General features: G+C 48.3%; 1 protein-coding gene across 3 annotated transcripts; it reads left to right on the forward strand.

Moving 5' to 3' along the window:
- Positions 1 to 1357: 1357 nt before the first annotated feature.
- LOC120308821 (zinc finger and SCAN domain-containing protein 21-like) lies at positions 1358 to 9871 on the forward strand. 3 transcript variants are annotated; one of them, XM_039345345.1, is made up of 4 exons: positions 1358 to 1432; positions 4056 to 4887; positions 6087 to 6201; positions 8180 to 9871. In XM_039345345.1, the coding sequence occupies exons 2-4, from the start codon at positions 4111 to 4113 to the stop codon at positions 8809 to 8811; spliced, it is 1524 nt and encodes a 507-aa protein (XP_039201279.1). In that variant the 5' UTR covers positions 1358 to 1432; positions 4056 to 4110; the 3' UTR covers positions 8812 to 9871. The 3 variants fall into 3 exon arrangements, with proteins under 3 accessions (XP_039201279.1, XP_039201280.1, XP_039201281.1); XM_039345346.1 differs by lacking the exon at positions 1358 to 1432 and adding an exon at positions 1459 to 1680 and having other exon boundaries at positions 4052 to 4887; XM_039345347.1 differs by lacking the exon at positions 1358 to 1432 and adding an exon at positions 1459 to 1680.
- The last annotated feature ends 3124 nt before the right edge of the window (positions 9872 to 12995 follow it).

The raw sequence follows: 12995 nt of genomic DNA on the forward strand, positions 1-12995 counted from the left end.
TCACTGCAGCCGGTTAAGTTAGTAACCCGATTATTAAGTGAATCCGGCTTCCCCATTGACTTTGCTTGTCAGAAGGTCACAAAAGGGGATCACATGACCCTGGGTCACTGCAACCGTCATAAATATGAGTCAATTGCCAAGCAATCTTTATCATGTGAGCATGAGGATGCTGTAACACTCAAGTGAAAAATGGCCATCAGTCACTTTTTTCAGTGCCGTCGTAACTTTGAATGGTGACTAAATGAAACTTAAGTCTCCCCACCCCTAAGACTCTAGAAAGTGTACAGAGAAGAGCAACAAAGATGATTAGGGGACTGGAGGCTAAAACACATAAGGAACGGTTGCTGGAATTGGGTATGTCTAGTTTAATGAAGAGAAGGACGAGGGGGGACATGATAGCCGTGTTCCAATATCTCAGGGGCTGCCCCAAAGAAGAGGGAGTCAAGCTATTCTCCAAAGTGCCTGAAGGCAGGGCAAGAAGCAACGGATGGAAACTAATCAAGGAGAGAAGCAACCTAGAACTAAGGAGAAACTTCCTGACAGTGAGAACAATTAACCAGTGGATCAACCTGCCTCCAGAAACGGTGAATGCTCCAACACTGGAAGCTTTTAAGAAGAGACCGAACAGTCATTTGTCCAAAATGGTGTAGGTAGGGTTTCCTGCCTGAACAGGGGGTTAGACTCGATGACCTCCAAGGTCCCTTCCAACTTCTTCTATTATTATTATCATTATTATTTATTTATTTATTTATTAATTATTATTATTATTAATGTTTTTCTCAACTGATGCGTGGACTTCAACTCCCAGAAGTCCCCAGCCAGCCAAGTACAAATAGTCCTCGACTTACGACCACAAAGGAGCCCAAAATGTATGTCACTAAGCGAGATATTAAGTTAATTTTGCCCCGTTTTGCGACCTTTCTTGACCCAGTTGTTAGGTGAATCACTGCAGTTGTGAAGTTAGTCAAACGGCTGTTCAGTGAATCAGCCAGCCATGTATCAATTCCACATTAAACATGAGATCCTTTTTAAAGAAGGGAAGCCATTACGGCAGGGGGTCTTCAAACTTGGCCATTTCATGACTTGTGGACTTCAACCCCCAGAATTCCCTAGCCAGCATACTTTAAGACAGGGGTCTTCAAACTTGGTTCTTTCAGGACTTGTGGACTTCAACTCCCAGAATGCTTCAGCCAGCCGGGAGTTGAAGTCCACAAGGCATAAAAGGGCCAAGTTTGAAGACCCCTGCATTACAGGCTCCTCTTTTCCCCTTTTCCATCCACCCCCACCTCGCCCCCCTCCCCCGTCCCGCTTCCTAGAGAGGCCAGGAAGTTGTGGCGGGGAAGGCGGGATGTAAACAGTTCCAGTCACTTCCGGCCCCGCCTCCCGTGGGAAAGTGGCCTTTGAATTTCCCAGCTCGTGGGAGGGAGATCGGGTGAGTGCAAAAGGGCAGCGGGGCGGGGGAGCCTTCCCGGCCTAGGAGCCTGGAGGTTGCCAACTTGGCTTACCGGGCGGGGCTCCTGTGCTTGGATGGCCCGGGCCAGGGGCGGCCCGGCCCCGGGTTCAGGTTCAGGAAGTTTGCCTTCCCGGGGAAGCAGGCCAAGCTGCTAGTAGCAATCATGGGAAGGGAACAAGGGGGAGCCGCCAGCTGTCGCGCTCCTTCGCTGGAGGAGTCTCACCAAGGTTTTAAAAATGGGGAGAGAAAAACGGGGGAGACACGGGCTGCATCCTTTTCTGAAATGCAAGGATGGAGGAATGTTTGCAAAAAGAAAAAAAAGAAAAGAAAAAAAAGGCAAAGGAAAAAAAAAACGGGATCTAGGGCGGGAGTGGGGTGGGGTGGGGTGGGGATAGGAGCGCGAGAAAAACACCCCGCAAAGCGATTTAAAGGGAGGAAGGTGGAAAGTTCTACGAAAAGCTTAGCTGAGGTTGCAGACTGCCGATCGCGGCTTGTGGCGATCGTGGCTTACTAAAAAGGAAGGGCTTTCAGAGTCTCCAGATTTCTTCCGCAGGGTGGAGTCCCTTTCACACACACCCCTCCTCCCCAAAGCAGCCGATCTGGAAGAGCCGAGAAAGATGGAGCCGGGGGTGGATGGTGGGGGGGGGGTTGTTTCAGCTGCAGAGCCCTGCACTTTAGAGTTTGTCTTGGAATGGGCTGAGTGAAATAGAGCAGGGGGTCTCCAAAAGTGACAACTTTAAGACTTGTGGACTTCAAGTCCCAGAATTCCCCAGCCAACATACTTTAAGACTTGTGGCTGGGGAATTCTGGGAGTTGAAGTCCACAAGTCCTAATATATGCTAGCTGGGGAATTCTGGGAGTTGAAGTCCACAAGCCTTAAAGCAGGGGTCTTCAAACTTGGCTTTTTTATGACTTGTGAACTTCAACTCCCAGAATTCCTCAGCCAGTGTGCCTGGCTGAGGAATTCTGGGAGTTGAAATCCACAAGTCATAAAGTATGCTGGCTGGGGAATTCTGGGAGTTGAAATCCATAAATCATAAAATATGCTGACTGGGGAATTCTGGGAGTTGAAGTCCACAAGCCTTAAAGCAGGGGTCTTCAAACTTGGCTCTTTTATGACTTGTGAACTTCAATTCCCAGAATTCCACAAGTCATAAAGTATGCTGGCTGGGGAATTCTGGGAGTTGAAGTCTACAAGTCATAAAAGGGGCAAGTTTGAAGACCCCTGGATTAGTACTAAAGAGAGCCTGGTTTACATCTCTCCTTAGCTGTGGTACCTCACTCACTTTGTGTCAGTTGCTCCTTCTCAGCAAACCTACCTTGCAAGGCAGTTGTGAGGAAAAGGGGGGGGGAGGGAAGGAATGTACCTGACAGATACTCAAGATTTTTAAGGGGGTGAAATCAAGATGAGTGTTGCACCTTTACTATTTAATCGGTTCATTAATGATACCGATATTGAGTTGAGAAAAAAACTAATCCTGTAAAGATGGGAAACAGAAACTTGTCCGTATTATTTTATGGAAATGATTTATTGCAGTGGTTCTCAACCTTTTTAATGCCGCGACCCCCAACCGGTCGTAAGTCGAGGACTACTCAACTGGTGCAGTACCATTTGCAGAATGGGACTTTTGGCGGGCTCAGCAGGGCAGAGACAGCCTGGACAATTCCTATTGGCTTTTGAAAGCCAATAGAATAAAAGGGAGTAGCACAGCTAAGGAAAAGGGGGAAAAAATGGGGGACTGTGTTGTTTGGCGACCCCGCTGAAATGGTCGTTCGACCCCAAATGGGGTCCCGACCCACAGGTTGAGAACTGCTGATTTATTGCTTAATGTGCCATTCAGAGACAGTATTGCACAGAAAATTCTTTGGATAATGATTGTTCCTGAAATAATTGTGATAAATTTGTTAAGAAGAATGCCATACAGGCCACTTTAAAGTCCCCGGTACAGTAGATTATTACTACTACTACTACTACTACTATTATTATTATTATAATTATTATTATTATTAAAGTTGGAAGGGATCTTGGAGATCATCCAGTCCAACCCCCTGCTCAGGCAGGAAACCCTATACCATTTCGGAGAAATGGCTGTCCAGTCTCTTCTTAAAAACGTCCAGTGTTGTAGCATTCACCGCTTCTGGAGGCAGGTTGTTCCACTGGTTAATTGTTCCAACTGTCAGGAAGTTTCTCCTTAGTTCTAGGTTGCTTCTCTCCTTGGTTAGTTTCCATCCATTACTTCTTGTCCTGCTTTGGAGAATAGCTTGACTCCTTCTACTTTGGGGCAGCCCCTCAAATACTGGAACACAGTTTTCAACTTCCAGAGTTTGGGAGGGGAGGCCAGATCTGGTTATCTCAAGAGCACCCCAGTTGGCTAAGACTATCATAATTGGAAGGGTAATACAAAAAATCTATTATTATTTTTTTTTTAGAAAAAAGGAATTGAGTGAGGGCCAGAGCCTTGCCTAGTCCTCTCAGTTGCCAGCTTTGGTCTCAAATTCTTATATTCTTCATTTGTGTGGGGTTTTTTTTTGGGGGGGGGAATCTTGTTGGCCTTTAAATGGCTTTGGTTCTGATGTCCGTGCCCATTTTCATCTGAGACAGGGGCATCGCCGAGCAGAAGCATCGATCCAGTCCAGGGTAGCCCCGGAGAAAGAAAATGGCTGCCGAGCTCAGGGAGAAATCAACTCAGAGTCCTTTGAAGGCCGAGCAAGGGAAAGGGACGCAGATGGGAGAGCGGCTCCTGGCGGGGGCCATAAAAGAGAAGGGAGTAGGCCCGGGCTCCCGCCTGATTCCCGCCGGGCGCATCCAGGATTTCTGGGGGAGAACTGATCCTGAGAAAACAACCCCGGAGCCCTGCAGGAGCCTGCAACAACGGTGGGAGTCTCAGCTGCAGGAATTCCTGAAGGTTCTGGAAGCGCCTTCTTTGGAAGGGGGAAACCCACAGTCTCGGATGCCTCTGCCCAGAAGCGACCCTCGCCCTTCCGGAACCTTCCGAGGGAGGCCCGGTTGCCCCCAGCAGCCTCGAGCCGAGAGAGGGACCCAGCTCACCATCAGCCTGAGCGGAGAAGCTCACGCGATGGAGCCCCCGAAGAGGCTCCACAGTCAGAAAGGTGCCAGGATCCGCCTGGGCCAGCAGGCCGTCAGCTGGAACGACGAGCGCGGCCTCTTCCGGCAGTTCAGTTACCAGGATGCCGACGGGCCTCGGGAAGCCTGCCGCCACCTCCGGAGGCTCTGCCACCAGTGGCTGAAACCGGAGCAGCACACCAAGGAGCAGATCCTGGAGATGGTGGTGCTGGAGCAGTTCCTGGCCATCCTGCCCCGGGAATTGCAGGGATGGGTGCGGGAGTGTCGCCCTCTGACTTGCACCCAGGCCGTGATCCTGGCGGAGGATTTCCTGCTGCGGGAGCAGGAGAGCAAAGCCCAAGAAGAGCAGGTGAGGGATGCCTGTGGGGTGTGTGTGTGTGTGTGTGTTTCTTGGTGGGTGGGAAGAAGGGAAGAGAGGCAAGGCTGTCTCTGGAGAGGTAGATGGGGATGGGAGGGTGGATTGGGATGGGCGGAAGGGAAGGGAAGGGGAGAGGGGAAAGCGGGAAGGAGAGGAAGGAAAGGAAAGGGAAGGGGGGAAAGGAAAAAAGGGAAGGGAAAGAGGAAAGAAAAGGAAAGAAAAAAGGAAAAAGAAGGAGGGATGGAGGGAGGAAAAAGGAAGAGAAGGAGGGGAGGCAGACAGACAGGACGGAGAGAGAAAACTAAGGTTATAGAAAAAATAATTGGAAGTTAGAAGAGCCGAAGGGAACAAGCTCCCCATTTGGCAAATGCATTGTGGGAAGAGCCAGTTTGGTGCAGGGGACAAAAAGCCCCAGCCAAGGTACCAGAAAATCTTGAGTTCTGGTTCTGCCTTAGGCATGAGGTCGGGTGGGTGACTTTAGGCAGCCAGTCCTTCCCTCCTTCCTTCCTTCCCTCGCTCCCTCCCTCCCCCGTCTCTTTTCTTTTTCTTTCTTTCTTTCTTTCTTTCTTTCTTTCTTTCTTTCTTTCTTTCTTTCTTTCTTTCTTTCTTTCTTTCTTTTTCTTTCTTTCGATGGGAAACTGCCTTTCACAACATGGCTAGGAAAATCTCAGGGTCAGTATTTATCCAAAGGCATCAAGAAGGCTTGCTCTGAAAGGGTCTGGCTGAACGGTCCGGCTCAGGGGTAGCCCACCTGGGCTCTTTTATGGCTCATGGACTTCAATTCTCAGAATCCCTGAGCCAGCCATGCTGAGGGGAAAAGGAGAAGTTTCTAAGCTGAGCCATGGCTGGCTCAGGAATTCTGGGAGTTGAAGTCCACAAGTCATAAAAGGGCCAAGTTTGAAGACCCCTGAATTAAATCAATCAGTTAATCCATCCGTGGCTGCTGAAGATACTATGGACCAGGTATAAGCAACCGTGGCTCTTTTATGACTCGTGGACTTCAACTCCCAGAATTCCTGAGCCAGCCATGCTGAGGGGAAAGGGAGAGGTTTCCAAGCTGAGCCGTGCTGGCTCAGGAATTCTGGGAGTTGAAGTCCACCAGTCATCAAAGAGCCAAGGCGGCCTACCCCTGGTCTGGCTGAACCGAAGGGCTGGGGCTCCTTCCATCACAGGCCTCTTTCCTCTTTCAGGCCATCAGCCTCCTGGAGAAGGACCATTTGACTGCCAAGGCCCCCCTGGAAAGCTGGCAGAGGCCCTCCCTCAGAGAAACGAAGCGGGAGAGCGACCGTCACGTGGTGCTGCTGGGTGAGGCCGTGGGGGGGGCTGGGCAACTTCTGAAAGGAAAGATTTGGGGAAAGTGCTGTGAGGCGGGAAGTTCTTTATTTACAGATAGTCTTTGACTTACAACGGCTCATTTAGTGACCGAAATGACAATGGCAGTGAAAAAAGTGACCTATGACCATTTTTCACACTTATGACCGTTGCAGCATTGCCCCCATGGTCATGTGATCGAAGTTTTAACAACTGCAGTGATTCACTTAACAAACGTGGCAAGAAAAGTTGTAAAATGGTTTAAAACTCACTTAACAACTTTCTCACTTAACAACATAAATTTTGGACTCAATTGTGGTCATACGTTGTGATGTGGTTCCGGCTAATGAAACATTCCAAAGAACTTCCAGGCATTTATTTTCCTTAAAGTCTTTTAATGTTACAAAATGTCAGCACAGGCACAAGGGAGGGATGCTAGGATCCAAGTTCTCTTCCTCTGAGCAGTTAAATTATCAGCGTGTTCCCTCCCTAAATTAGCCATCATATCTCACACTATCCAATTAGTGTGAAGGTCAAATGTTTTCTTCCCCTTTCTTTCCCGGGCTTTACCCCCAACGCCCCTTCTGCTCTTTATTAACCCCATATTTACCAGACAATTCTGCATGTTGTCAAAAGCAAGAATATACAATATTTGCAGCGTTGACACGTTGAGGACTACCGATAGATAGATAGATAGATAGATAGATAGATAGATAGATAGATAGATAGATAGATAGATAGATGGATGGATGGATGGATGGATGGATGGATGGATGGATGGATGGATGGATGGATGGATGATATGATATGATATGATATGATAGATAAATGATAGATGGATCGATGGATGGATAGATAGATAGATAGATAGATAGATAGATAGATGATAAATGGATGGATAGATAGATGATGGTAGTAATAATAATAATAATAATAGAAGTTGGAAGGGACCTTGGAGGTCATCTAGTCCAACCCCCTGCTCAGGCAGGAACCCCTAGACCAGTGATGGCGAACCTTTTAGACACCGAGTGCCCAAAAACTGGCCCCGCTCCACCACCTGCCCCGCCCCTGCTCTGCCCCCCCCCATCCCCTGCCCTGCCTGCCCACAGAACCACTCACTGCCTCCAGGACCCACCGCAGATCGCCCAGGCAGCCCAGCAGCGCCATGGTGGCCACACTCTCTGCCCGCGGCCTGCAGCATCAACTGTGCGTGACAGGGCCTGAGGGCAGAGTCTTGTCTACACTGCCTGGCTGCCATGTCCTTGGCTGCGCTGCTCCGTGTGGGCCACGCTCGAGGGCGACTCTCCTGCAGGGGGGCTGTTGGAGAGGAGGTGGTTGCGGGGGGAGGCAAGGCTGGGGCAACAGCATGGGTCCCCACAGAGAGGGCTCCAAGTGCCGCCTCTGGCACCCGTGCCATAGGTTCGCCACCACTGTCCTACACCATTTCAGACAAATAATTGTCCAATCTCTTCTTAAAAACTTCCAGTGTTGGAGCATTCACATCTTCCCGAGGCAGATTCTTTCACTGGTTAGTTGTTCTAACGGTCAGGAATTGGATGGATGGATGGATGGATGGATGGATGGATGGATGGATGGATGGATGGATAGATGATAGATGGATGTAGATGTAGATAAATATACATTTTGTATACATCTACATATACATGTGTGTGTATGTATATGAACATATACACGTGCATATATGAAAATGATGCAGGTTAGAGAATGAAGATTCAAGGAGATTGATTCAATTTACTAAGGTACATGTTTATAAAAATATATAGATAATGAGAAATGTGAGATACAGAACGAGGATTGCAGCAGATCAATTTATTCTTTCACTCAGTTTATGTGGATATAAATATATCTGTACATCTATGGCAAGAAATGCAGGGTAGAGAACGAGGATGCCAGCAGATTGATTGATTGATTCAATGTACATGGCTATATCTCTATATATCCCTTTGTGTAGATGATGACGAGTACTGCGAAGCGGAGAGCGAGGACCGAGAATCGCGTTGGGAGTGGTCCGGGAAAGGCGAGCCCGGTGTCCCTTGCTCTCCCAATCCGGAGGAAGGTTCTGAAACCCTGTACTGGAGCAGCGTGGAGAAGGCGGAGGGCAAATTCATCAATTCCCAGGGGACCTACGAGGACTTGGACGAGAGCGTCCTGCAGCCAAGCCTCTTTCCCAGCGAGCCGGACAACACCTGCCTGATTTGCCGCAAGGTCTTCCGGCGCCGTTCCAACCTCATCGCCCACGAGCGGACCCACTCCGGTGACCGGTGGTACAACTGCTCCGAGTGCGGGAAGAGCTTCGTCAGCCGGGCCGCCTTCCTCATCCACCAGCGGGTCCACACGGGGGAGAAGCCGTACAAGTGCTCTTACTGCGGGAAGGGCTTCAACACGGGCTCCAGCCTCACCCGTCACAAGCGCATTCACACGGGCGAGAAACCCTACAAGTGCCTGGATTGCGGGAAGCGTTTCAACGACTACTCCAACTTCATCGTCCACAAGCGGATTCACACGGGCGAGAAGCCCTACGAGTGCTCGGTTTGCGGGAAGAGGTTCAGCGATAACTCTAACTTTATCAAGCACCACCATTGAGAGGGCGCGCGATGGGCCGGTAGCAGTTTTTTTGTGTCTTTTGTTTTTTTCCCTAGTTGATGAGAAACACGATAGAATTGCCGTTAACGGCAGTAGAGCGATATCTATGGTCACACAAGCCTTTGTGCATATAGATATGTCAGAAGTGGGTTGACTTGAGGGGTTTGGGGGTCCATCTTGGGTTGGGATGCAACTCTGAAGAGGCCCAAAACTACTTCCATTTGTATCACTTCTTTTTCCCACCCCTCTGAAGTACAGTTCCCGCCACACTAACTCAGCTTTTCTCTCTGCAGTCTGGGAATGAGGCATTTTAGGCCCCGTTTAGTTGGCAAGACCAAGGCAATAACAGCAGAGATTTCAGGAAGCCCTGTCGTTGTAGTAACTACAGGCGGTTCTCAATTTACAACCACCACGGAGGCCCAAATATCCGTCGCTAAGCAAGACAGGCGTTAAGTGAGTTTTGCCTCCTTTGATAACCTTTGTTGCCACATTTGTGAAGTGAAGGACTGCAGTTGTTAAAAGTTAGTAACATGGTTGTTCCGTGACGCTGGCTGCCCCCTTGTCCCAAAGGTGCTTTTTTTCACAACTTTCTTGTTTCGCTTGGAAGACGTTTCGCTGCTCGTCCGAGAAGCTTCTTCAGCTCTGACTGGATGGTGGTGGGGGGGGGAAATGGAAGGATTTATACTCCTTGCAGACAGCTGGTGATAAATCCTTCCATCTCTCCACCATCCGATCAAGAGCCGAAGAAGCTTCTTGGACGAGAAGCGAAATGTCTTCAAAAGAAAAACAAGGAAGTCCTCTTGAAAAAAAAAAAACACCTTTGGGGCAACCATGACCTGGAGACTCTCCACGGGCTTCCCCAATGACTTTGCTCGTCGGAAGGCCTCAAAAGATGATCGCGTGGGCTCCGGGACCCTGCAAATATCACTCAATTGCCTAGCCCAGTGGTGGCGAACCTATGGCACGGGTGCCAGAGGCAGCACTCAGAGCCCTCTCTGTGGGCACGCGCGCCATCGCCCCAGTCCTAGGCCTTCAACTGGGTTTTATAAAACATTTTCGCTTTAGGCCTCCGCCGCCTTGTGCAAAAAAAAAAAAAAGGTTCAATCAATCAGTCAATTTTAACTTCTCACGGGGAAAAAAAAAGATCTTGCTGTCAACGCTGCTAATATTGAATATTCTTGCTTTGACAAAATATGCAGAACTGTCTGGTATTTTTAGAGTTAATTCAGATGACAGAGAAAGGGAGGAGATTAGTAAGGAAAGCCCGGGAAAAGGAACAGGAACGGAAGTGAATCTTTGCCCTCCAGGTTAATTGGAAGATGTGAATCATGACCCCAAAATAGGGGAGGGGAAATGCCTGGAATGTTATGTGCCGAGGGAAGGGAAATTCAGATCTTGGCATCCATTATGCCGTGCTGACACGCCTCTACGCTAATAAAGGCTTTTTTAGGTTAAACCATGCCTGAAAGTTCTTTGAAGTGTTTCATTAGTCAGACACGTGACACTTGCAAAGTTGGAATTGATTGATTGAACTTTTTAGTCCCACCCAGTCTGCCATTACCACTGCAGCCATGCCCACCCAATGGGCCACACCCACCTGGTACCCGAAGATGCATAAGTGGATTTTGGGTTGCAGTTTGGGCACTCGGTCTCTAAAAGGTTCGCCATCACTGGCCTAGCGTCTGAATTTTGATCACGTGACCGTGGGGGAATGCTGTGACGGTCGTTAAATGTGAAAAAAGGCCATTTTTTTCAGTGCCGCTGTAACTTCGGTCACTAAACAAGCGGTTGGTAACTCCTTGTAGAAGAGCTGGTAAATTGTGCGAGGAAACTTCGCAGCTTCGGTCAGAGGGGAGTTAATTAAAGCCGATTCCCTTTGAAGCTCTTCCAGTATCTTTCTCCCCCCCACCACCTGGGCCGAGTTTCAGGGTTCGAGAGAAGTCTTCCCGCCAACTTCCTGACAGCTTCCCTAACAATATCTCACGGCTGTATTTTTCTCTTTAAGAAATCTTGGATTGCAAACGGGGGGGGCGGGAGGGGGGGAATCAATGACTCCTAGGGTGGAAAGGGATTTGGGGGAGGGGGGGGTCTTCTGGTCCAACCTCCTGGCCAGAGGGGGAATCTTCGAAGCCCCCCCAAGACAAATGGCTGGCCAACCTTGGCTTGCAAAGCTGCGGTGATGGTGAATCTGTAGAGCTATCTCAGTTTAGTGGCTCTTCTTCTGATCAAGGAATTCGTACTTATTCAAGCTTGGATGTTCCTCAGTAGACTTCCCTTCTGCAGCGGTTCTTGTCTATCCCCGGGTGCTGTGAGTGATAAGTCCACCTCTCTTTCCCCCCCCCCCAGAGAAGTCCACCTCTCTTCCCCCCCCCCCAGAGTGTTGTAGAAATGAGAGACTTGAGTCAGCTCTTTTGGGAAAGGAAATGGTTTATTGCGCAGGTTCAGAGAGCTAATCACAGCAAAAAGGGTCAATGCACGAAGAGAAGTTCACCTCTCTTCCCCCCCGCCCCCAGAGAGGTCTCTGACAGCCCTTTGCATATTATCCAGAAGTTCCACCGTCCTTTCTTTCTTTCTTTCTTTCTTTCTTTCTTTCTTTCTTTCTTTCTTTCTTTCTATCTCTTTCTTTTTGTTTCTTTCTCTTTCTTTCCCTTTTTATTTCTCTCACTCTCTTTTTCTTTTTTCTTTCTGTTTCTTTCTTTTTTCTTTCTGTTTTTTTCCTTTTTTTCTCTCTCCTCTTTCTTTCTTTTTGTTTCTTTCCCTTTTCTTTCTCTTTTTGTTTCTTTTTGTTTCTGTTCCTTTCTCCTTTCTTTCTTTCTTTTTTTCTTTTTCTTTCTTTAATAATAATAATAATAATGATAAAGTTGGAAGGGACTTTGGAGGTCATCTAGTCCAACCCCCTGCTCAGGCAGGAAATCCTACACCATTTCAGACAAATGGCTGTCCAGTTTCTTCTTAAAAACTTCCAGTGTTGGAGCATTCACCGCTTCTGGAGGCAGGTAGTTACACTGGTTAATTGTTCTGACTGTCAGGAAGTTTCTCCTTAGTTCTAGGTTGCTTCTCTCCTTGATTAGTTTCCATCCGTTGCTTCTTTTCCTGCCTTCAGGCGCTTTGGAGAATAACTTGACTCCTTTCTTTTTCTTTCTTTCTTTCTTTCTTTCTTTCTTTCTTTCTTTCTTTCTTTCTTTCTTTCTTTCTTTCTTTCTTTCTTTCTTTCTTTCTTTCTTTCTTTCTTCTCTCTCCTTAGCTTCCTTCTGTGGCAACCTAAATTATCCACAGTACAGGTAGTCCTCGACTTATGACCACAATTGAGCCCCAAACGTTTGTTGCTAACTGAAACATTTGTTAAGTGAATTTTGCCCTATTTTCTTGCCTCGGTTGTTAAATGAGTCACTGCAGTCGTTAACTGAATGACATGGTCGTTAAGTGAATCTGGCTTCCCCACAGACTTTGCTCGTCAGAAAGATCCTAAAAGGGGATCACCTAACCCTAGGAACCCTGCGACCGTCATAAATAGGAGTCGGTTGTCAGCGTGCCTGAATTGTGATCACATGATCGTGGGGATCAAGTGTGAAAAACGGTCTGTTAAGTCTCTTTTTTTCAGTGGCGTCGTAACTTTGAACGGTCACTAAATGAACCATTGTAAATCGAGGACTGCCTGTACGATCTCCTCCCAGATTGGGATTATGTGGCAGTGATAACTCACTGGCGTTCATTCAGGGTTCAGTTGTGTCATGTGAAGTTCAGGCAGTTGGATCAGTTCTGGAATTCGGGGATAAAACTAACCGAGGATGATGGACTCTGTGACTCTGAGCCTTGGTTAGTTTTGGAACTGAGTCGGTGATAACCAGGAATTATCCCTCCGGTTCGCCCTGTCACACTAAAGCAGGGGTAGGCCACCTTGGCTCTTTTATGACTCGTAGACCAACTCCCAGAATTCCTGAGCCAGCATGAGGGAACTATGGCCCCCCTCATGACTTGTGGACTTCAACTCCCAGAATTCCTGAGCCAGCTTGGCTCAGCTTGGAAACCTCTCCCTTTCCCCTCAGCATGGCTGACTCAGGAATTCTGGGAGTTGAAGTCCACGAGTCACAAAAGAGCCAAGGTTGCCTACTCCTGAAGCATCCTATGCTTCATTTGCTTTTGATTCTGTGTGTTGTGTGGATGCACATCCCACGTCTGTATTG

This window comes from Crotalus tigris, unplaced genomic scaffold (assembly GCF_016545835.1).
Source record: "Crotalus tigris isolate CLP2741 ecotype Arizona unplaced genomic scaffold, ASM1654583v1 scf7180000017950.1190679, whole genome shotgun sequence".
NCBI lineage: Eukaryota > Metazoa > Chordata > Lepidosauria > Squamata > Viperidae > Crotalus > Crotalus tigris.